Source organism: Drosophila mojavensis, unplaced genomic scaffold (genome assembly GCF_018153725.1).
Source record: "Drosophila mojavensis isolate 15081-1352.22 unplaced genomic scaffold, ASM1815372v1 contig_136, whole genome shotgun sequence".
In the NCBI taxonomy this organism is placed as follows: domain Eukaryota; kingdom Metazoa; phylum Arthropoda; class Insecta; order Diptera; family Drosophilidae; genus Drosophila; species Drosophila mojavensis.
The window spans coordinates 13,701,989-13,725,963 of record NW_025318667.1 but is presented as its reverse complement, the minus strand read 5'-3'; the positions used below and the strand labels follow the sequence as shown (position 1 = coordinate 13,725,963).

The window sequence follows — 23,975 nt, the reverse complement described above, 5'->3', positions numbered from 1 at the left end:
TAAGTTTAGTCTAGGCTAGGTCCATTTTATTCTTCGCATTGCACAAATGACAAATATCTCTTGACAAGTTCTTAGTACATTTGCTATCACGATCGTGTGAGAAAATCGAATTTGAGTAGAAATACGAAATACGTTTACATACAATATATGTACATACATAGCACATGTATGTATGTATACAAGTATCTATGCATGTAGCTAAAATAAATTCCAAGTATCTACAAAATAACGCGCTTACGAGCTAAGCGATATTGCAAGCTATACTTAAACTATAAAAAAAAAAAAAATTTTGTGTAATAAAAATATATATCAGCCATGCTTGCAAATTCCATTTCAAATGAGCTCTACAAACATGTATACGTATTGCATACTTTTCGGACTGTCTAATAGTTAAAGCGCCAGCGATATTGGCGGCCAAGAGTATGCCATACAAAATAGTTGACGCACGAATGAGAAAGTGGAAAATTGCAGTCATGATTGGCTATCATTTAAATGCTGAAGCAGGCAGATTGGGTTGGCAATCAAGCGAATGCTTGGCTGTTCAGCTTTCACTTGATGATAATCTCTGCGGGTGGCAATATATTGTCGCCGTATAGACAGTACCAAATGCTCGAATACCAGATGGTGCGATCGACCCACTCGCTGCCCGCCAACACGTGTCCAATGTACGGTGCATCGCGTGAACTGCCAAAGAGTGAGAGAGAGAGGGGGAGATCAGTAGATTGGCAGACAAATGGATAAGCTCCGTTATTTACCGCATAATTTGCGCTTGAGTGCGCTCCACGAATGTGATGGCCCAGCTCCAGGGAAAGTCGCGCTTGCGCTCGCATCCCAAGTACGCCGTGGAGCTGTGCAGAAAGATCTCGCGGACAATGCTCGTCTTGTCGTTCTTGTCCTTCTTGGAGACAACAATTTTGCCGTCGCGCAGCTCGCACTGCAGCGGCTTGAAGGACTTGGTGCGGTAGTCAGCGAAGCGCAGCTCCTTGCCAGGCGTCACCGTTGCCAAATTCTTGATAGCGCGCTGCACCTCGCGCAGCATCTCGATGGGCCGCACCACCAGATAGTTGTGCTTGCGATCCTCCTCCGGCCAGTAGGACCAGTTCAGGATGACATCGAACACCTTGGTGTCATGGTGCAGCGGCCGTTCCAGGCTGTCGTTCAATATGACCTCGTACAGCGTCAGCTGATGCGTGGGCAGGCCCATCTTGGCCGAGTATTCGCGGCACAGCTCATAGGCGGTCTTTGTGGGCGAAATTGTGGCATTTACCTGAGTTTTCTCCTGCAAACGAATATATGGACTTGGTAAGGTCTTGGATTTGGATGCTAAATATATGCTCACCTCTGTGGTATTGTCCGGGTTGGGATTGAGACTTATCCAGATCTTGATGTCGCCCGACTGCTTTACAGCATCCTTTAGTGTCTCGGCGGCAGCATAGTATTTTTGCAGGCACATTAACATCGCTTGCTCTTTTTTCTAAAAGGGAGAAACATCGAAGAATGCGGAATTTAGAAACAGAATTAAATATAGTATTAAGTTATGCGATCAATATTAATTGGCAATCAGTCTTAGGATTATCTTTGGAGAATATAAGGGAATTCGATAACTATCATAATATCTACTGACTGATTGATGACTGAATAAGGAGGATGAGGATTTAAATTCCGTATAAAGAACATACAACCAGCTCAAAATTCTTAACTATTCATACAGATAGGAAAGTTGTGATATTTTAAAATTAATTAGAGAATATAAGAGATTTCGATTTGCAATATAACTATTATGATATCGCCTGACCACTGAGATATCGATAGCAATTGACTATTGCAGATGCTTCTCAAGAATATCTCGCAGCTTTGCAGAGCTCGGAAAAAACATTTTGGATGAGAATTTAAATTCCGTCTATACAACATACTACTAGTTCAAAATTTTTAATTATTCATACAGATAGAGAGATATGAGATTTTAAAATTATATATATAATATAAGGTAATTCGATTTACAATATCACTATATCTACTGACAGATCGATAACTGGATGAGGTTTTAAATGAGAATGAGGATTTAAATTCTGTATGATTCATACAGATCGAACTACAGGCAAGATTTCATTCTAGTCCAGAGGTGTATCTCAAAGAGAATTCAATCTAGGGATATTGAACAATCGACCAGCAACGATTAGAGCTCTCTTAATCATTGTCGTTGTGGTTTATATACTCAAATATATATCCATTAATGTGAAGGTTAGTCACAAGTACAATATGTGGTCATATTCAGAATACAAAATTAATCACAATTTAAAAGCACCGAGTGTTGCTTTGATTATTACCATTTCTTCCGCACCGCAGGGAAATAGATTCTTGTAGAGAAGAATCAGATCGCTGAGCACATCGGCCTCCTTCTGTGAGTAGATAAGCTCGTCGCTCTGTGGAGAAAGAGGCAACATTTTAGGCATGACATGGTAAAGTGGAAGCGGATCTGTGGCCTTACCTTCTTGGCCAGCAGCGTGGGACCCCATATCATGGTAAGATTCTGTACGCTCATCTTGTTCTTGCTCTGCTGCGAGCTGATGAACACCAAATGGCCAACAATGCGACGCAGCGTTTCGTGCTCGATGGTGCTGAGCCGGCTGAGCAGCTCCTTGTAGATGGGTATCTTCTCGCTGGCCACGGCCAGCTCGGTGACAAACACGAAGCTGTCCGTCAGTTTGCCCAGCAGCCGTTCCGGCAGATCGCGCATGAAGCGCTTCAGCACGTTGGCCACGTCGTGCTCGTTGTACTCGTTCCGTGTGATCTCCACGTTGAAGGCGTCCGCACGGAAGGCGCTCATCAGCTTGTGCATGGAGTTCTCGGAGCCCGACTTCCGGTAAATGCCCTCCGACATGGAGCCATGGATGTACACAAAGTTGATGCACTTGTCGACAATCACGGGCACGTCGTAGCGCGTCAGCTGCTGATCGCCCAGGGAGAAGCCGTTATTGTGCGCCACCTCCCGGATGATGTGTCGCCAGATCTTAGTCTCGCGCGCCGAGCTCATTATCATGTAGACAGCGTACGGCGGACAGTCGATCATCAGGATTGGCCCGCTCTCCACGTGCAGATTGTCAATCGACTCGTCGTTCTCTTTCAGAACTGTAAACGACAAGAGCAAGAGGTGAATATCGAATTGAAGTGAGAGGGCGAAGGCGTCGCCTCTTTAATCGATGCTCGGTTCTTCACTCATTCCGGCTGCCGCTAACAAATAAACTATTGATAAGACAATGGACGTGAGTTTCTTTCTATGTATCTATTATCTCGGCGAGCTGTATCTAATATTTGTCAAATCAATCATATTTTCGTTTTGTTTTGTTTTCTTCTTTTCCAACATTATCGACTAGGTAGGGCATTTATAACATAACAAACTACAACGGAATCTTATCAATATGGTTATACCATTAGCACGATTCTTGGCGACTCAAAAATTGTAATTGGCTTAAACAGTTCCTGCTGTAAGACAAATGAAATAGAGTTCTATTAGCCTCTAGTAGACAAGTAGTCGAAGCCATCTGAAGCTGACTGCTCTAGGCTAATATCTGTGTGGGATAACTTTCGTGGATTACATGTCTGATATATTGCCAGTAAATTCTTTCCTGAACTTTCCACACATTTACAGGGTGGGGCAAAAGTAATTATGTGCTTTAAGGGAAATGTTTATTCCGCAGGGTACGGAGTGAAAAATGAAGGCAGCATTTCCGGGTTGCTTAAACTCGCGTTTCTGGTCGATCAGATGACCTGATTATATCGATTATTATACCAGACTTGTTTTTATGGAGTTTACGCCAACAAGCGTCAGACTCGGAAAGCCCATTAGGTGAATTTGCATAAGGAATACGAGAAGTTATGGCATGAGTGCTGGAAATGACTTAATCTCCTCCCTCAAGGCCTTCCGCTATGGGTCTGGGCTTAAGCAAAAATGTGGTAAAGGTCCTATAAACTCTTTCCTTATTTTCTAAACCCTAAATCTCTTTCTCCCCCTAACCTATGTATTCAATGCTGGAATTCTCGACTTGGCATAATTTGGAATTAAATTAATAAACACATTTCCCAAGTAGAACAAAAGTTCGACATTAAAAAGAACAACGAATGATTAGGTTTGCTCGACCCTCTCCATACGGTACAGTTCCTGGTAACGGCAGTCTCATATGCAGTACGCCCAACTCAACTGGACTCGCGGGTATTTCATTGATCTCACCTATGCAGCGCGCCTTTCTCAGGTCCATTTTCTCTACATTTCCATTGGACTCGCTGACAAAGATGAGACGACGCTGGCTCTTGCGTAGCACCAGCCAGGTGCCGCTCCACTCGGAGGTGATGGAATTCTGCAAAGTCAAGTAATTCAATTAGCTGCACGGGCTTGGAGATGGGATGTGGGGGAGTGGGGGACTTACCTTTAAGTAGCACCAGCCGGCGCGATAGTAGTGGCAGGTGTATTTCACGGGCACAATGTTCGTGAGGCTCTCGAGTATCTTTTGCATCCAGACGCCGCGCTCGGACTCTTTGCCAACGCCGTAGAGATGGGCGACGCGCAGCTGCTTCACGTTGCCGCAGTTGTTGCTCGTCATTAGGAGATTGGGATTGGAGGACATGCCATCGACGCCGCTGGCACCGTTCTTTGGCTGTGACGTGGTCAGCTCGAAGCAGTAGAAGTGCGTCGCGCTGTCGGTGACGCGGCTATTGCTGACGCACTGTATCGTCGTGATGGTCTCCAGGGGAATGAGCTCCTTGGGCGTCTTCATCTCCTGGTCGAGGTACGTCTGGAACTGTCGATCCCGCAATATGGCCTTGCGGTTCTGCATCTCCTTCAGTATGTCCTCGACGACGCCCGACGGGAATCGCACCAGGGGCCCCTCGTAGCGCACCAGCAGCGGCGACAGGCTCGGCCTGGGCACCATCTGCAGCGCCACCTTCACATCCGACTGCCGCTGGCTGGCGGCCTTGAAGCTGGCCCGCCGCTTCATGGCGTCCACGCGCAGCTTCACATTGGAGAAGGCGTTCATCGTCTGCCGGAACCGTGAGCCGAACGTGTTTCGCGACTCCGAGCTGCTGCCGCTTGCCGCCGCGCTGGCCACGGGCTGGCCGTCGCCCCCAATGGCCTCCAAGTAGGTTGGCGGACTGTCGCCCTCGATATGCGCCTGCGCCGGAGCCTGGGCCTTGTCGCCCACGAACCAATTGGTGCGATTGCGCGACGGCGCTGCCAGGTCCACAGTTGCCTGGTTGGCCGCTGGCTTCTCCTCCACACGACTGAGATAGGGCCGGGCGCGCAGCTCCGAGACGTTCAGTGCGTCCGCATCATCCAGCATGTTCTCCATGCTGTCGCTCAGCAGCTGCGCATTCTGGTGCACAATCTGCGGCTGATTGCGTGCTACTGTCGCAGCTGCAGCCGCAGCAGCGGCAGCTGATGTCGTGGGTCCTCCACTGCCATTGCCATTGGCGGCTGGGGCCTCGTTGCGGCCATCCTCCTCGGAGGTGCACATGCTCACATCGTCCTGCTCGCGCTTGATGGTGCCGTAGGTGTCCTCCTCGAGCAGGTGCTCGAGCAGCAGCAGCTCGTTGCTCTTGTTGGAGCGGGCCAGGGTCGAGCACTTGCTCATCAGCGGATCGAACTCCTCGATCAGCTCCAGCGGCGGCGGCTGTGGCGTTGGCGACGACCAGCCCCCAACGGCGCCATCGTTGCTGTCCAGCTCCCCGTCCTCGCTGATGCAGGCCAGCTCCAGCTGGGGCGTCAGCAGCTTGCTGCGGCTGGTGCTGCTGGTGCCCATTTCGCAGAGCTTGCCGTAGGTGGCCTCCTGGTTGGCGTACAGCGGCTCTGGCGAAGAGCAGGAGTCACACTCCGCACCTGGCTCTGGCTCCGCATCGGGGTCGGGATTGGGGTCAGGTTCGGGGTCGTTTGCGTCGCCGTAAAAGTGCCAGGAATCGCTGCGCTCGGGCTTGGGCGCACGGGCCTCCTCGGCGGCGATGTTGGCAGAGATGAGCAGCGATTCCTCACGCTCGGCCACGGCGGCAACTCGGTTGAGCTCCTGCAGCTCGGCCGAGTCCACATTGGGCCGACGCAACTGGATGTTCTCGTAGTTCTTGCGGCGCTTATGGCGCGCCGGCGGCTGCACTGCGTCCAACTGTTGCGAGAGGCGCGGCGCAGGAAAGGTCGGCATGGGCAGCTCCTCACCCGTGGAGTCGCCGCTGCTGGACTGCCGCTGCGGCTGGGGATTGCGCAACTGCACCACCTGAGCGGCTTCCTGCGCCAGATTCTTGGCCAGCGGCAAATGGGGCGCGGGACGAGAGCGCAGCGCCTCATCGTAGCTGGGCGGCTTGGACTTGATCTTGGGTTTCGCCTTGGACTTGGGCACCTCGTACTCCTGCTCATCGGGAAACGTTTGCTTCTCATATCGGACGACACCGTCACCGCCGGCGCCACTGAGATCCGTTTGGCCACCGCCGACGGCATTGCGATGCAGCGGACTGCTAAACTGAATCGTGTTGAAGACGTCCGTATTGGGCATGGTGCAGCGTCGGTCCAGCTCCATTTGTTGCTCCAGCTCGGATAAGGCACCCGTTCCCGCTCCTGTTGCCGTTCCCGTTGTCTTCTCCCTCCTGCCCAGCGAGAAATTGGATCCGAATCGTTTGCCGGCGTGCTTCAGCCGGCTGCTGGCGTCGGCGCTGAGACTGCTTATGGCCTCCGTGGAGCTCTTCAGATTCTTGTCCAGACGCTTCTTGGCGCCCTTTGCCTTGAAGGCCACCCGCTCGCCAATCGCCTCGCCGAGCAGCTTCGACGTGTTGCCCAGCGAACGTAGCAAATTTCTGCGATAAATTCAGATTAATTCGTTCCGTTATTCATTTGAATAGATCAAAGTCGCCCAGAGTCCATTCGAGGTTAGTAGAAAGATAACTAAGAAAAAAAAAACAGTTAGTCCCAGATAACAGCTACACTTCGCTATCGAACATTCGCGCCCAACTGCTCAGCCCCAACTAAACTCCACAACTAGCCGAGGCGAAGAACGGAACTAGATCGAGCGGAGCAGAGCCCACAGATCTCTTGTCATTGATCTTGAAATGGCAATCGGCGGGCGACTATTTCTGGATGCGCCCGACAGGAGTGTGATTAATGCGTCGGCGGAAGTTCGAGTTCCAAAAGTCACAGGGGACGCTATAAATAGAGCGTACAATAGAGCCTCAAGCCAGCCAGCCTTAAGGCAGATCAGCTGCACACACACACACACACACACACACACACACACAAACACACACACACACAGAGATAGTTAAGTGTGCGCAGCGTGCCAGATTTGGGCAATTGGAGCTGAGATTCCCTAAACAGTTTCAGCTGTCGCCTGTCTCTAGCTGTGGTAAGGCTAAGGCATTTGACTTGTCAGATCAATGACCCAGGGTCAAGAATGGAGCAAGATCGCAACACGAATATTACTATCGATCGTAATCAAAACAACAAATTTTCAATTTCTACTGCTCTACAAACAAAGAAATTTATTCCGGATACCAGAATTCCAAATATTCATATTGCATTTCCCAACGTTTCGGTAAAATAATACATATATCGAATGTGAACCTATTTTTGAGAGGTGCTCGTTTCTGATATTTATATATATAAATATATTCTGATATTTGTTCTCATTTTCTTAATCTCTGATGTTAATAGTGTTTAGAACATAATAAAATTTCGATTTTTAGAGATTTTTCCGTATGCAATAATTTAGCTTATATTTGTTCAGTTGGGATTGGTTCATTAGAACTAGATAGAAATATTTAGCACGTGTCGAAAAGAATATTAAAGAAGTTTTCAGTTGATTTTGGGATTGTTGCTGAATAAATGAATCGAGCATATGATTTGCTACATATAGAATTCTATATATATTTTCTTCATCGATTATACGAATCTAACCCATCTGACTCAGGAAAATAAGGAGGAATAAGAAATGCATGTTAAATTAACAATTTGCAATAATATCTTAGAGAAATAACAAGAATCAATCACACACACATCAAACAAAATCTCAAGATAAACGTATTCGGGCCTAGTTTCTAAAGTTCTTGTCAAAGTGCATGTTAATTCATATAATTGTTTTTATGTTAATCAAATTATGCCAGCTATGGAAATTTACAGTGTTTAGAACTGTTATCATACAAAACTAGGCCGTATTTAAAGAGATCCAACCTATGATCTTAGAAATGTACAGATAGTATATATAGTATGGTAAATATTATTATATAATCGTAAAAGATCTTTGGGCATTCAATGAATGTCATTAATTTACAGTGCTTTCAACTATCAGCTACCCATGTCTACCTGTACACAAATTGTGATTGAGTCCATAACCAAGGTATTTCAGTGTTTCAGTATTTCATTTCTTTTAGGGGAAATTTGTGGTGCACGGCGATTGAATGATTCGGTTAGCGTTTCTACGGGGTTACTTACCGGACCCGAACCAGTACTTTAAGTTAGTTGCCAAACAAAATGAAACAATTCGTATACCTTAGAGTTATAGAGGGTGGGTGCGAGTCAAGTAAAAAACAATTTGGGAAGTACCATTAGCAAAAAAGGATAAAAAAAAAGGCACCAGAGATTCGGAGAGAGAAGAGTTAAAAAACAAATGGAAAATTGTAGATAAAATTTTACTTGTCATCGTCACAGCTGGCGGAGAGCTCCGACTGATCGGACGAGGCGGCGCGTTCTGCCTCTGCCTCCGCCTCTGCCTCCGTTTCTGTTTCTGTTTCCGTGTTCGTTTCGTAATCGCCCTCAAGATCACGCCCATGATCTTGCACTTGATCTTCAGCCACCTGCTCGCCCTCGTCTACGTACCCGGGTGACGGCGACTTGAACTTGCCGCTCTGCGAGCTCTCGCTGCAGTTCAGCGACCCACTGGACGTGTACCGGGAATCGTTCTCCGGCTGACCGTTCGCACCGCTGACGCTCGTCGTGGAGAACTCGCTGGAGATGGAGCAGCGCTCGGGCCTCCGGCGATCCAGCTCAATGTTTAGCGGCTTCGATGGCACCTGTGGGGCTGCACGCGTCACCAGAGGCACTGCTGCTGCCGGTTGCTCTTGCTCCTGCACCTTCTTCCTCTCCTCCTCCTCCTCCTCCTCCTCCTCAGCCGCTGGCAGCAGCTCAGCCCGCGCTCGCTGCCTGGGCGCTGGCCGGGGCGTGGCGTACAACGGCTCGGCAGGCACATTCTCATTGGCATCCGGCCCATAGATCGGCTGCTCCACATTCTGCTCCTGCAGTATCAGTTTGCTTTGCCCGCTGGCCGGCAGCTTCTTCTCCGCGCAGCCGCCGTGCAGATTCTCTGCGTTTATGTTGAGCTTCTTCTTATTGCTATTGCTATTGCTATTGCTATTGCTATTGCTACTGATGCCAATGTTGTTGTTGTTGTTGTTGTTATTGTTGTTGTTGCTGTTGATGTTGTTGCCGTTCGCTGGACTGCGATTAATCGTATTGCTGCCCACATTGATCTCAATATTCTCATAGTTGGCGGCGCGTATCTCCGGGTAGAGGCGACGCGGTGCCGGCACTGGACGCGTCTGCGTGCCCGCCTTCTCCATGGCCAAGGACTAAAAGCAGAGCAAAGAGCGAAAAGAGTTTCGCATAAGCATAAATTTTGATATATACAAAAGACGGACTTAAGCAAAGCAAATATCGCATATATACTACATATATACAATAAAATTTAATTCGCATAAGGTTTTACGTTTACGTAATCAATTTTTACCATTACTCATCAAATGGGATGGGTAATAGCAAAATAAGCGTAGGGTATACAAGAATACAAGAATATATACATATATATTTACACCGACGGACGGACAGACGAATATGGCTATATTAACTCAACTCGTCATCCTGATCAAGAATATATATATATACTTTATAGGCTCAGCCACGCTTCATTCTGCTTAAAATTCTATTTTGATGCTTTCGATATTCCGATATTCTGATATTGGGGTACGTCAACTATACAATGACTTTGCCAACTTTATAACTCTGTCTATATCTGTAAGAGCTAAAGATATGAACTGTGTCATTCACCTTATCATCTATCATATATAAAAGTGTATACATGCTATAGTTAAATGATATATCATATACATATACATATGTATGTACATACTTATGCACACATGTAACTCTATGGCTATATGATAGATGATAAAGTATATTACAAAGCTCTTATCTTTATATATACTAATCGACAGTTCCCTGACGATAGTGACGTTGTCAATATGTAGTTAATGAACTGAACCTGGTAGATATACGTTAGATTTCTTTTCACTTAGGTAAATTTGTTTAGCCTTAAATTTATTTTCGTATAAAACTGAACTGAACTGAACTTAGGGACTTGGCTATTTTATTAGTTAATGCTGTCAATGGGTTGAAGTTTGTCTAATTTAATATTTAAATATACAGCGATATTTAGATATATACATTGTTATATACATATTGGAAAAAGTATTGCTGATAATATGGCAGCATATAAATTATGCATTTTAAATATATTTATTAATATATACAAATAGGTAACATATATAAAATAAATATAAATATTTAATACGAATACTTTGTCAATAAATATTTATTATTTTAAATAAAAGAAATTATTTGGGAAACATCTAAAACTTGCAAATGTCAAGGGATTCCTCAAAGACTCGTAAAGGTAGTTTAGGTATTTGAAATAAAGTCAAAGTTTTTATGGCTTTTGCCTTTTGGGTTTTGCCTGTGCCGACCTTGGGCCATATGGAGCTAAGGGCTCGATTGACTGGGATTGGGCAACAGGCAGGGACGGTGTTCCGGCCAGTTGCGTACCTGTTGCGTATAAAAGTGTGCTCTAGCTTGTGGCAGGAGCGCATTCAACGCAATCCAGTCAGTGCAGTAGCATGCAACACGTTGCTAGTCAGTACAATTTGTGGACCCTGCTGAGCTGCCTGCTTTTCCAGTTATTTTGTACGATTCTCAGTTGTGCTGCCATGACGACAACGATGCAGTCGCTGCCAAGGGCCCTCGAGACCACAGAGCAGCTGCGTCGCCCACGCGCCGCCCAGTGCCAGACGAAGACGACGGCGACGGCGACAGCGACGGCGACGACGACGGGCTATGAGAAAGTGGAGCTGCTGCATCGACTGCTCGTGCAACAGCAGCTGCAGCAGCTGGAGCAGCGGCGTCTGCTGAGGCTAGAGCTGGCGCGACGGCGACTCGAGTTCGAGTTGAGCAATTAGGCGCACTCTGCTCGTACGCAGTTTATCTCTTAAGTAGTTTAAGTTTAGCATATTTAAGTGGAAATTATCATACTAGAAGATCTGACAAAGTGACCAATAAAGCAGCAAAAACAACAAACTAAATACGCAATTATCAGCTGGATGCCAGGGAATGAAAGTGCACTTTATCGAACATTGCACAGAGACATCGCTATATATAGAATATATTGTATATACATATATAGTGATTATATATATGCGAGAGCAACTTGAAAGTACCTTCAGTAAGTCTCTAATTACAGGAACACACGATTCAGCGACAAATGAAATCTGCTGAACGCAGATCTAAATCAAATCAAATTAGATAATAGTTGACCAGTTGATCTATCTGAAGACGAGCCTAAAGATACAGATTCAAATGGAAATTTCGTAGACTCTTTCAATCTTATGCAGAATAAAGTTATACTACATAGGTATATATATATTCTTAGTCAGCATCAACTACTGAGTCAGTTCGTAAAAGTGCGCTGATCTATAAATATATCTTGTCTAGATATATCAAACAGAATGTTGTTCTCAGGAAATACTTCTTGTACTGAATCATGAATGAATTTAAGTGTGAACACGCATACGTTACATATTCCAACTGTAAAACTATTAGCAATTGATCCGCTCGATGGGGTATCCCAACGATAATTATAACAATTGATACTATCGATTATTTTTATTTAACTTAAATATAAGAATTTAAGTCCACAAATTTCATGATTCATTTCCTATAAATACTAAGATAAAGCTAATTAAATAAAATCTACTTTCTGAATTTAATAATTCTTTACTTTAACGGAGATTGGTGGTATTCAAATCAATTTATCAATCAATTTTTATCATCAATTTATTTTTATCAATATAAAATTTAAGCAATAAGACATACATCATGAAGAAGTTATGCAATATTACTTACTACTACACTGATGTATTATTTAACTCCCAAGAGTTATTTCAGCTCTTCACCAAGTAAGACGATCAACAATGATTAGTCTCCACAGATAGTATCAATTTTACCATCAATGGACAGCTCTAGAACAGGATCGAGTACAAGAATATCCATTTATATCTATATGAACCTCAACTCATTGCTAACTAGAGGGCATCATCTAGTTCCCTATGCCAACAAAGTGAAATGGCCAGGTCAATAGAGATGAATAGAGACAGAAGCGAATGAAAGAAAACCAACATTCGACAAAAATGATAGACACGTGTTTCCCCTCAGCCAATATAGCATGGGCTAATTTGAAACACAGCAATCGCTGTCGATAGGCGATAGGCATCATTAATTGTCCATTTAGCTTTCACTTTCCGCTTTCATCTCGCTCCCCTCACAGTGCAGCTTGATCGCTGTCTGTCTCTCTCCCACTCTCTTTCTTTGTGCAAAAAAATGAAGAGTCTTTAATGACACTTTAACTTGGCCAATTCACAAAGAAAGCCAATGCGAATCGCCATTAAGATGCACAAACATACATACAAAAACATATACATATACATAGATAGATGGATATAAATCGAAAACAAAGCAGCACAGATGGTGCATAGTGTGTATATATATATAGTAGAGTATATACGTATATGGTATGGTATATTATGCAGATAGTTTGATTTTCGTTTATGGGAATAGAAATAAGAATCCGAGTATTTCAATGCATTACTGTTAACTTAACAGCGCTTCCTTCACAGCATTGGCTTAACAGTTTAGGCATTACAGCGTGCAAATAACTTCTGAAATTCAATGCGAAGCGAGCTGCCCTAGAACCGGCTGTAATTCTGTAATTTGTATCAACATTTTTATAGGGATCATTCACTTTGTCCACACAGCCTAAACTCATATAGATTAGTGCGATTGCCATAGTTTATCAGCACCATTAACTATTTGCTATATGTATATTTCATTTCTGGATATCTCCGGCTCTGTGAGCTGTTATTTGGAGCTGTCAACCGGGAACCGGACGGCTGGAGCTAATGCGATTGTTGTTGTTGCAGTTGCTGTTGCTTAAGTGGCTTCAAATGGAAGTTGCTCTGGGCATCTGGCTCAATGATTTTGTTTACAATGTTTAATAAACTTGTTGTTGCTCTGTGCAACAAGTTGAATAAGTGGATGCACATGGCCGTGCATCTGCCTGGAAGGGAGAGTTGAAGATGAATAGATTGACAACGCTCGGAACATCTTCAGAGTGGGCGACAATTTCTATGAACTCATTCCGAGATATCCATCTCTATCAATCTAGCCATCCGATCCCGCTCCCCCGTCAATCGAATAAAGTTCGCCGAATGATTAATCGTAAAGTTGCTTTGGGCAATTGGTTTACGACCCAATGAATCAATGGCTCTGCAAATGTATATAAACATTATATACATATATCGCATATATAGACTGCGTATCGCATGGAGCTGTGCTGTTTCACTTACAGTTTTGTGATAACAGCAACAACGAGAACGATATTGCGACAATTATAAATCACAAATAAGGCATGAATGGCAGCTCGTTAAATTCATTAACCATTCCCAAGTTTGTCTCCCCAGACAATTGTGATATATCATTATTAGTGCGCACTCGCAGCAATTGCCTGCTCTCCCCTATACCTCATTGCGCATTCTGCAGCTCTGACGAATGACATATCAAATTCCTTGCATATGTGACGAAAGCCAATATTCAGCACAAGGCGGGACACATGAGAGACTCATACTAAAGTGGTTCAAGTTCACATGACGCTCGCTTCAGTTCACACAAGCATATAATATAATATTATATATTTATAAATATTGTATATCGTATACTCTGTGTTCTGGATATACCAGAACTATATACACATATCCATATACATTATATGAGTAAATGACTAAAGACAAAAGCGGAACGAGTGTAGCTACAGAAGTATTTTCTTATCTTGCACTTATCGCATGTCTGGTAAAAAGTTGATTTAGTGGGAGATTCCTAAGGCACACTTGGGATATATGTATATACTTATCTATAGTTGTCGTCCCTTTATCGATTCAGACTGTTGGAATTCTATTCATAGAGATGGGGGCTCTGTACATAGAAAGTTTTTTTTTTAAATAGGTCAATTGTTTTTGAAAATTCAACATACAAAAAACTGAGCTAGATCAACTGCGATTACAATGTCGAGATCTGACATTAGTTTTAGCTCTAATCAATGTAATATATATAAAAAAAAAAATAATAATAATATAATTCAAAAACTATAAACTATATTCACATGAATATAATAATTAAAAAAAAAAAAAAAATCTTTTATTGTTTGTCAAGCAACCCCGCCCATCGGGCTGTTTGTCTTTATAATCGAAATTTGCGGTTTTAGACCCCAAGGTTTGTATACATAGACGTACGACTCTTAAATATTGTATTATGATTTGTTTGCCTAGCGAAAATGTGTATTTGCCACAGTTTCCACCCGAAATACCAGGTAGATGATAATCTATATATCCATGTACATACATATGCAGCTGTTTTCATGAAAGTAGTCGTGCGACAAAGCACTTAATGTTCGACAAGGGCATCTATACTGTTATATCATCTTTAATCTCTTTTTTCTCTATACGCTTTAGACTCTTGAGAAGATTCAGAGATTTGTAGCCATTTAGAGTTTATTTACATGCATGCCTAAGAGTAGTGCTCATTCGTACAACTATTTTGATGACTACATTTGTATATGTATTTACCTTTACATACCAAGGTACATATCTTTATAGATATATCCAACTTCATTATAATATATTAGAGAGAGAGATAATATATTGAGACGTCGCTCAATACCCTATAATTTTGAATACATCGTTTCTCTTTTCCCTCAACATATTGCTCATAACATTTACCCAGTGCCCTCGAGTCAGATGAAAGATTGTGAATGCAGCTTTAAGCTTTACAATCAGAGCTTTGTTATCAGCGCGACATACGCTGAGCCAGGCGCACAGAAGGAACCTCGACTCAATCCGTCGATTGCAGTAACTTATCAGCTGTTGAACATTTGTATTATCAACAAATACTAATGTAGTACATGTAACGCTGAACGAAATTGGCTGAGAAATTTCAATTATTTACACAAATGCACAAGTGTAAGCGAAAAACTCATTAAAAAGAAGAAAAAACACCCATTTGTAGCAGCTTGAAAGTAAATATTGAGGAATGGGAGATCAAACTTAAATTTTTAAATCGATAGATACAGGTTGAGTGTGAACTATCGGCGCATATTCTTCAGTTTAAGTTACAAGAAAGCGCATAATAATAATTATAATTATAATAGAGATACACATAAAATATATATATCGACTAGATCAAAGTGAGCTGAATCATTATATACTTAAATATAACTATATACAAGCTTGATTAATAATTTTACTATGGAGAGTCCTGAACTGATTACTGTGCAATGCATTTTGCAATTGAGATTGTCATCCAATAATTTGCGTTTAATTGACACAAAGAGAACATAATATACATAGTATATGTAAGCACTCGGAATGCCCCTTAGTCATATTCTGGCGAAATTCGCATTTTCATATAAAAACTTTATTATTATTTTCGTGATTATTAGTATGGGAACTAATTGAGCGTGGTTCCGCATGTTCCGAAACGTTCGTCGAATGGGAACAGTTCGTCGGAGCTGCTTTGCACTCTGTGAGCTGTGCTTAGTTCGCTTAGACTGGAATTTAGTAAGCGCTGCCTCTGAGGACGGCCTATGTACGCGCCGAGTGGGACAGCGGCGCATGAATCATTTGCCCTTCCATTTGATTGTTCTCGCTGGTGGCGATCTTTGTTGTTGCTATCATCGCATAATGCTATCTCTGTTGCCAATTGTGAATCATTCGCATGGCTTACAATTATGTAGATACATACACATACGTTACATACGTTATGTATGTATGCAAAGGCAAGCATATACATAAATGAATAAACAATTTCGTAGTAGTCAGTTCTGAGTATTGATACCATTCGTGTTTATCTGCCGGCATGTCCGGCTAAGAATAAAAACGCTGATGCCGCAGGAGTTCAAGTTGCATTCCGAGCCACTGGATATGGGATGTGAGTACGAACGTGATTAAAACTATAAACTATATGGCAAAGCGTGGACTAACGATGCTCCACTGTACAGTATATGATATGTGCGGCGATAGCAGCAGACTGAAATATGTATGCGCGAGTAAGAGCAAAAAGTGCCATTTTGAGTATTCATGCATATCAACATCATTTATGATGCCCCGTAATTAGACTTGAGAGTCTCAAGTTGAGACAGTTATTGCGGTTTCTTTTGTTATACTGTTCTAGTCTCATACAGTTATACTGTTATACAGCCATCCAGTTATGTGTAATACGGTTTTATTTGCAAACTGTTTTACTGTCTTACTGCATTACTGTTATATTATTGCCTTGTCAGACTGTTATACTGATATGCTGTTATATTGTTGTACTGATATGCGAATATACTTCTATGGTGTTATACTGATACTATTGAACTTTTATACTGCCACGGTGCTGTACTGTATTACTGTATTACTATTATAATGTTGCATGTTTTATGTACAATATTTCTAGATTTATACTTTAAAATAATACAAGTCATAAATGCTGGGCTGCTTGAATTAGTTTTAAGTTTAATTGTGCATGGAGGCACCCCAAAAACCATCTATATATCTATAAATATAATATAATATATAAAATTGCCTAGTAGTTTGAATTAAACAATTCCTTCTACATTAACCTTTCACTGGGTCATGTCATTAAAGTGATTTCTTAATGCTTGCCATCGATACATTTGTACACTTTTCGATACATACTTGTTACTATCGATCCTATCGATGCAGTGAAGTGGCCCAACAACATTTTTGTCGTAGGTTTAACGATTTTGATTTGATTTATACACGCGCCGGCGCACATAGCATTTGAATGCACTTCAGAGAGCGAACGAATGAATGATCAACAACCGAGTGGGAAAGAGAGACACATAGAGAGAGAGCGAAGGTGAGAGGGATTGGGAGAGTAAAAGATCAAGGGGGCGCATGCGTTGCTTGATTAGCTGACAAAGAATAACAAAGCTGATATGCAACTACATAGACAGTTAAGCATGAACAAATACACTTGTATGTATGTACGTATGCATGTGTGTGTGTGTGTGAGTATGTGTTTGCTTCAATACGCTGTTCATTTGAAGGCAACGTGTCGCGCGAATGCTGACCCATCTGGTTTTTGGGCTTGTCAGCCGTACAGATTGATGTTGTTGTTGTTGCTTGTTTGTTGTCTTTGTCTGCAATTGTGGAGCTGGATGTGCTTTGTTTGCACAAGTTGAAAAGTTGAACGAGTCGCTTGTGTGTGCAGCTTAACAGAATGACAACTTGTTCAATCCGTGCCTATATACATATAAATACCCTGTAACTGCGGTTCGATTCGATTTGCAGCCATCTCGCATTGCAAAAGATACAAAGGCATTCCAATGCGAATGATGGAAATTTACAGTGAGAACAAGCGAAAATACATACATATGCATGAATACATATGCATGATTACATATGCATATGTATGTATGTAAGCACTGTTAAACTTTCTTCTTTGTTTGCTTTGATTTTGTCAAAATATAATTACATAGACAGACACTCAAAAGGCAACCAATTAATATCTGCTTATAGATATTCTTTAGAGAGTCCGACACTAACATACATACATACATATTGTATACCGTTATGATTAACAATATCAATAAACGATTATCAAACTGCGAGCTCAACTCTTGATGACACTTGCCAAAGGGCAAAACAATTTGACAGAGCAACACACAAATATGTACATATGTATGTACATACAAATACATAACATACATACCAATACTTCTATAATACATATGTATGTACATATGATATAGAATGTGTGTCAGCCGTCAACAGCAGCATCAGAGTTAATATGTTTATAATTGTTTAAATTGCCAAACAATTAAAAAACCGCGTACTCAACTACAACAGCAAATAACAGCAACAACAACAAGAACGAGAACGAGAAGCAGAATGCGAATTTTGCCCCATGGCCAAAGCGGCGCCTGTTCTGCCCCATTTTGCAGCAACAGGTGGACACTGTGCTGGAAACTTATCGTAGGAGTGACAGAGAAAGGGCTAGCGATTACGGATGACACCGTTTAAAGTTTAACATTTTGTTCCAGCACACTCTGTCGCTCGCTCGCTCGCTCACACACTCCTATGTCTCACTGTTATTATCTCTGTTTCCCTTTGCAGAACTGGACCGATAAGCAGTTATGTATAAGCTATTGGGCACAGAAACAACAATTTGTGCTAAAATGATAATGTTACAGCAACAACATAAAACGTCAACAATAACAGACGTGTGCGTACATGCATATGTATTCATATGCTTGTGTGTGTGTGTGTGTGTGCGCATGAGAATGCAGCAACTGCGTGTGAAGTGTAAAACGAAACTGGCTGTGAGAGCGCCGTCAGACAATTGCTGACTGGAATGCGCTGCGCTCAGCGTTTTCGGGTGTTAAGCAACTGTTAAGAGTTAGATAATGGATTACCAGGCAGCACAACAGAAAATCCGCATACTACCACACACAAACACACACATACATGCAGTCCGTAAGACGTGCATTGTTTGTCAAACATGCAGGCGCCCGCCTAAAGGTTAACAGACAGAAGTAGAGCCAGAGATTGAGAAAGAGAGAAGACAAGAGAGAGACGAAACTGTGATGCCTGCTGCTTCTTTTTCTCGTTTTTGTTTTGTTATTGTCTTCGACACGCATTCAGATGTTTTTGTACACGCGCACACATGCATGTGTATGTATGTATGTGAACAATTTATGCAAATTAACCCAATAGCAGCCAAAGATAATATTATAATAAAAAACAAAAATAAAACAAACTTTTACCTTTCGCTTTTCGCTGGACAGCTGTAAATTTCTATGCAATTATGCGAAATTTGTGTCGCTGTTTGTTGTTGTCGCCGCTGGCCCACATTTAACACAAAACTGTTCAACCTGTGCACGACACTCACACACACACACACACACTTACACAGAGAGGCACGCTACGCTCACATTAAAAAAAAACGAACTGCACTCATTGGCCACATTTGCGACAGCCTACGCGCAACTGCAACGGCAACTGCAACGCGAAGCAATTGATACATAGGGAATCCGGGAGTGGGAAAGGCAGCGGGTCCGGGTCCGGCGCGGGGCTGTATTTGCAACTACTCTTATCGTTTCGCTGAGCTTGGGACACATACACTTTATTTATGATTGGTGCTCGCTCTCTTGTCTTTTACGTTTTGTTTGTTTTTTTTTTAATTTTTTTTTATTTTAGTACGGGAACGAGACGGGCTGAGTGGAATGATTCATTTCCATGCCCCATGAATACTAGTACTAGCGCAGCGCTTTTTATCACGACCAGCAGGTCGCCGCTCCCGTTCCGCCGTCTCTCTGTTCCACTGGCGAGCCAAATGAGTCGCGGTTCGCGAACGGAATGGAATTTGGATTGCGATTATGCGTATTTGTTTCTTGACCGCTAGGCGACAATACTCGATGCACTGCTTCAATAAAACACGAAAACAAAATACAACAAAAACAAACAAAACAAAAATATATAAAGTTGAAAGACAATAATAGGCACGCACGTATCTACACTACACACTTGACACAGTCTCTCGCAATGAACGAGCAGAAACGAAGTTGTCGGTCAGTTGGAATCACGGCAAGAGCACAAGAGCACAACAGCAAACAACTTGTTGACTGCCCATTATACATTTGATGGACCGTTTCGTTGTTGTTGTTTTTGTTGCGACGTTACCGATGTTGCGTTTTTGCTGTTTAATGCTAAAATACTATTTATGTTAAGTTGACTCGCTGTTGTTGCTCAAATGATCTGCTGCCATTATGTTATTACTCAAAACGTGCTGCTAGCTGGCTGGCTGTTACTGCTAAACTGATCTCAGCTATGTTAGTTGCGCTGTTCAACGATGATAACATAATCTGTTGACTGGCTGTTAATTTTGCCTACACCCCACGCATAAGTTTTCAAATATATATACAAAACAATGAATTTATGCATACACTAATACTTGTAGCTTATAATAAGAATTGTAAAGTAACTTTTGTATGAAACTTTTGGTTGTAAATAACCACATGTTAAATTTCCCGCCAAACAGTGTAGCCATACTATGCCGTTGACCAATATCATATTTTTATTTATAACATATCGATATATCGATACATTGACAGACAATGAGTTGGCAACGCGGTGTGCGCTCAAATTTTGAAATAGCATTATATTGGCTGCGCCTGCTATCTGCGCTCACTTGAAGTTGGCTATGCAACCACGACTGTTCCCACGTGAAGTTGGCTGCGCGACTAGCAAGAAATACCACTATTTTGCGCCGCCAAATTGTTACCAGTTTTTGCTTGTGCATGTGTGGTGTGTTGTGCGAATGTGTGCATGTGTGTGTGTGTGGCTCGCATTCAACTCAGCCTTGTCTTGTGTGGGCGTATGCCAACGACATCCACAGCTGCTATTGGCTGGCACCGTTCAGCTCGCCGATGCGCACAAACTCCACAAATGACAAAACTCGCTCGGGCAACGCCCAGCGGTATGTGCGTAAGCGTTGGCGTCGCCGCCAACTGCGACGCAGCTGCTGCTGTTCCCCCATTTTGGACAGCCAGCTAGCGGTCTCTGTGTGTGTGTGTGTGTGTGTGTTTGCCTGTTTGTTTGTGCTTCGTTTGTCGTATAAGTGATGAGTCAATTAACCCAACATTCCTCGAGGCCACATATTGCTTTAATTAAACAGACAAACAAAATGGCAACAACAACTACTGCAATGCACTACATTGTGCTATTTATATTCTTGTTGCTCTAATGCTGACTTTTGTGGCTGTTGTTGTTGTTGTTGCTGTTCTGTGAGTTGCACAAAAATACGAACGCATCGATAAGTTAAATGGCAAACAAATATTTGCATTCCATATGCAATGCAACACGCACACACACACACACACACACAACCTTGAAATCCTCGCAACAACAACAACAACAATAGCTAAAAGTTCTGCTGCGTTTGTTCTCTTAATTAAACTTTAATTACTTGTAATTAATAAAGTTGATTTAATCTGCCAAACATGTTAATTTCTGTTTTATTTATTTTTTAAATTCTATTTAGTATTTTTTATATTTTATTGTAATTTGCTGATGTGTGTGAGCGTATGCATAATATATGTGTGTATGTATTAGGCATATATACATGTTTGCATATGTATGTGTGTATGTGTATATGTATATGTATATATGTTTGTATATAACTGTCTAAGGCATTGAATAGCCTCCAAAGCGCCTCAGCATAGGCAACAAATTGAGCTTATACTTACATATGTATATGTAAATATACATATTTACATATTACATACATATTTATAAAATAAAAACAAATATATTTTTTATTTATGTATTTTTTTTTTTTTTCTCATGAGCTACTTGGGTTTACATTTTTTGCTTTAGTTCTGAGAAAGCTTTCCCTCCTAAGATTGTATGAAAATAACTCTAAATTAAGAAAATTTAATTTTCATGCATATATTATATATGTATATATAGGTATGTGTGCATGTATTTCTATTTCTATTTTAATATTCACATTCGTTTCAAAATATTGCATCCATCACTGCATTTGGTTAACCAATATTGTGAGCTCAGTTGCATTTCATTTTTCTATAAACATATCCGTATATTATTGTATAAATGCTCATACTTACTATATATAATGTACATACACAACATTTTTACTTATGTTCATCTTGCTATGGCATAAATGTCAGGTTTGTCTTAACGAACGAGTGAGTCTAATTGGCTGAAGTCAACTGGACTAAAGTCACATTTATTTAACTATTTATTTATAACTTATCTTCTTACTATCACATCAGTTTATCCTCAATACACAGTCACAGCTAGATCTTAAGCTTGCCAAGATGGAATGGGACATACTTAGTAGCATATCTTAAGCACTTCTACGACATTCCTTCAATTATTTAACAATTATATATTAGAATAAAATATGTTAACAATTATATATTCAAATGTGTTAGCTGAAATTCGAATACTTGAAAATGTATGCGAATTTCAAAAACAGCCTGATGAAAATGTGTTTGATCATCAGGGAAACGCAAATTGTTAATATCCGCTTCACGCTTTAACCTAGCAGCACTTTGCATATAGTCATAATTATGTACATGCATATATATATTATATATACATATACAGTGAGTAGCATTAATATTCGTTTTTTTATTATTATTATTTATTTATTTTACAACTTCAAACGTAAAACATGTAATATTAATATAATTGAAAATAAAAAACTGTAAATGCTAAATTGTAGATTGAAAAATTACCTTTTCTATGAGGTATATATCAAGGTAGTATATTTAACACAATCAAATAAAATGAATACATGAACCGAAAAAAAAAAAAAACACAAAATGTTGCGTTATTTTAATGAGAGAGAAGCTTTCAAATAGAGCTATAGATGGTTTTCTTTAAAGAGCTTCATTGAGCTAGGAGCTTGGAACAGCTGCAAATCCTCATGCTGGATTTCTCACATTGGATGCTCAATAAGATGAATTGGAATTTATATTATTTTGTTTAAAGAGAGAGTACTGAGACCATTTAGCTTCATTTCAGAAGTGATTTTAAAACAAATTCCAAAAATTAAAATTAAATATGTAAATATATATACAAACAATAAGAAATGTAATAATGAAACTTAAAATAGGCATAACAATTTCTGTACATAATTTATAAAACACCATCAAGCCGAAGGCCCAAGCTGCCGATGCATAAACTGAAGTTAGCTCTAATTATACATAAATAAATAAATAAGTATGTAAATTAAATGAATCGTGAATTGATTAATGTGAATGATAAAGAGGCAGTATATACGGCTGGAATATATGGGAATATAAAACTCGATTGTAAGTAGCATAGTTAAAGGATATCAAGGATATTTGTTAGAGTGCAAGTCAGCACTCGATTATGTCAGGACTTGTCCAGACTTGACAAGCTCTTGATCTCTATAGAGACGGAAAAGTCAAATCTTTATAAGTCGAAGTTGAGCAAATCCCTAAATGAGATGATGGAAATGTGCTAAAAACAGAGATCCCGCTGGATCTGGCCTGACCTTATCGAGGCTACATCATACCATCAGCGGATGCAATGCATGAAAATGGAACAATCAATAAGAGATTAGGAGTGCTAGGAGAGCTTAACGAGGAGAGATGCGGTAAGCCAGGCTGGACACAAGCAAGAGACTAGAGAATACAGAATAGAGAATAGTGAAAAGAGGGCCAGTGGAAAAAGTGTATTTCGCGTTCTGGATCAATCGTTGACTAGGAGAGTGAGAGAGGGAGGGAGTAGTACTAGGTGCATATGCAGTGCGGGGTTCATTAGGTGGCGTCCGAGGCAAAACACAGAAAAACATAAGCCAAACAATTTGCTAGATGATTGTCGAACAATGGGAAATGGCAAATGGGAACGGGAACGGAGGGAAGGGGAGGAAATCGTGCGCATGCAAATTGCAGCAATTGAAAAGAAAATGAAACAAAAAACAGCTCAACACAGCAGAACACGGTTCGGCAACAAAGCGAAACGGAACAAACAGGCATCGAGAGCGCATTTGGAGTTTAGCTGAGGACGAGGCG

General features: G+C 41.5%; 1 protein-coding gene across 3 annotated transcripts; it reads right to left on the bottom strand.

Moving 5' to 3' along the window:
- Positions 1 to 20,131, bottom strand: LOC6583785. 3 transcript variants are annotated; one of them, XM_002009414.4, is made up of 9 exons: positions 19,173 to 20,131; positions 8,663 to 9,594; positions 4,425 to 6,831; positions 4,229 to 4,355; positions 2,489 to 3,129; positions 2,328 to 2,423; positions 1,340 to 1,474; positions 756 to 1,279; positions 1 to 684 (listed from the first exon to the last, which is right to left on the bottom strand). In XM_002009414.4, the coding sequence occupies exons 2-9, from the start codon at positions 9,583 to 9,585 to the stop codon at positions 549 to 551; spliced, it is 4,989 nt and encodes a 1,662-aa protein (XP_002009450.3). In that variant the 5' UTR covers positions 9,586 to 9,594; positions 19,173 to 20,131; the 3' UTR covers positions 1 to 548. The 3 variants fall into 3 exon arrangements, with proteins under 3 accessions (XP_002009450.3, XP_015016914.2, XP_043864002.1); XM_015161428.3 differs by having other exon boundaries at positions 8,846 to 9,594; positions 19,173 to 20,130; XM_044008067.1 differs by lacking the exon at positions 8,663 to 9,594 and having other exon boundaries at positions 19,173 to 19,330.
- Positions 20,132 to 23,975: the final 3,844 nt, after the last annotated feature.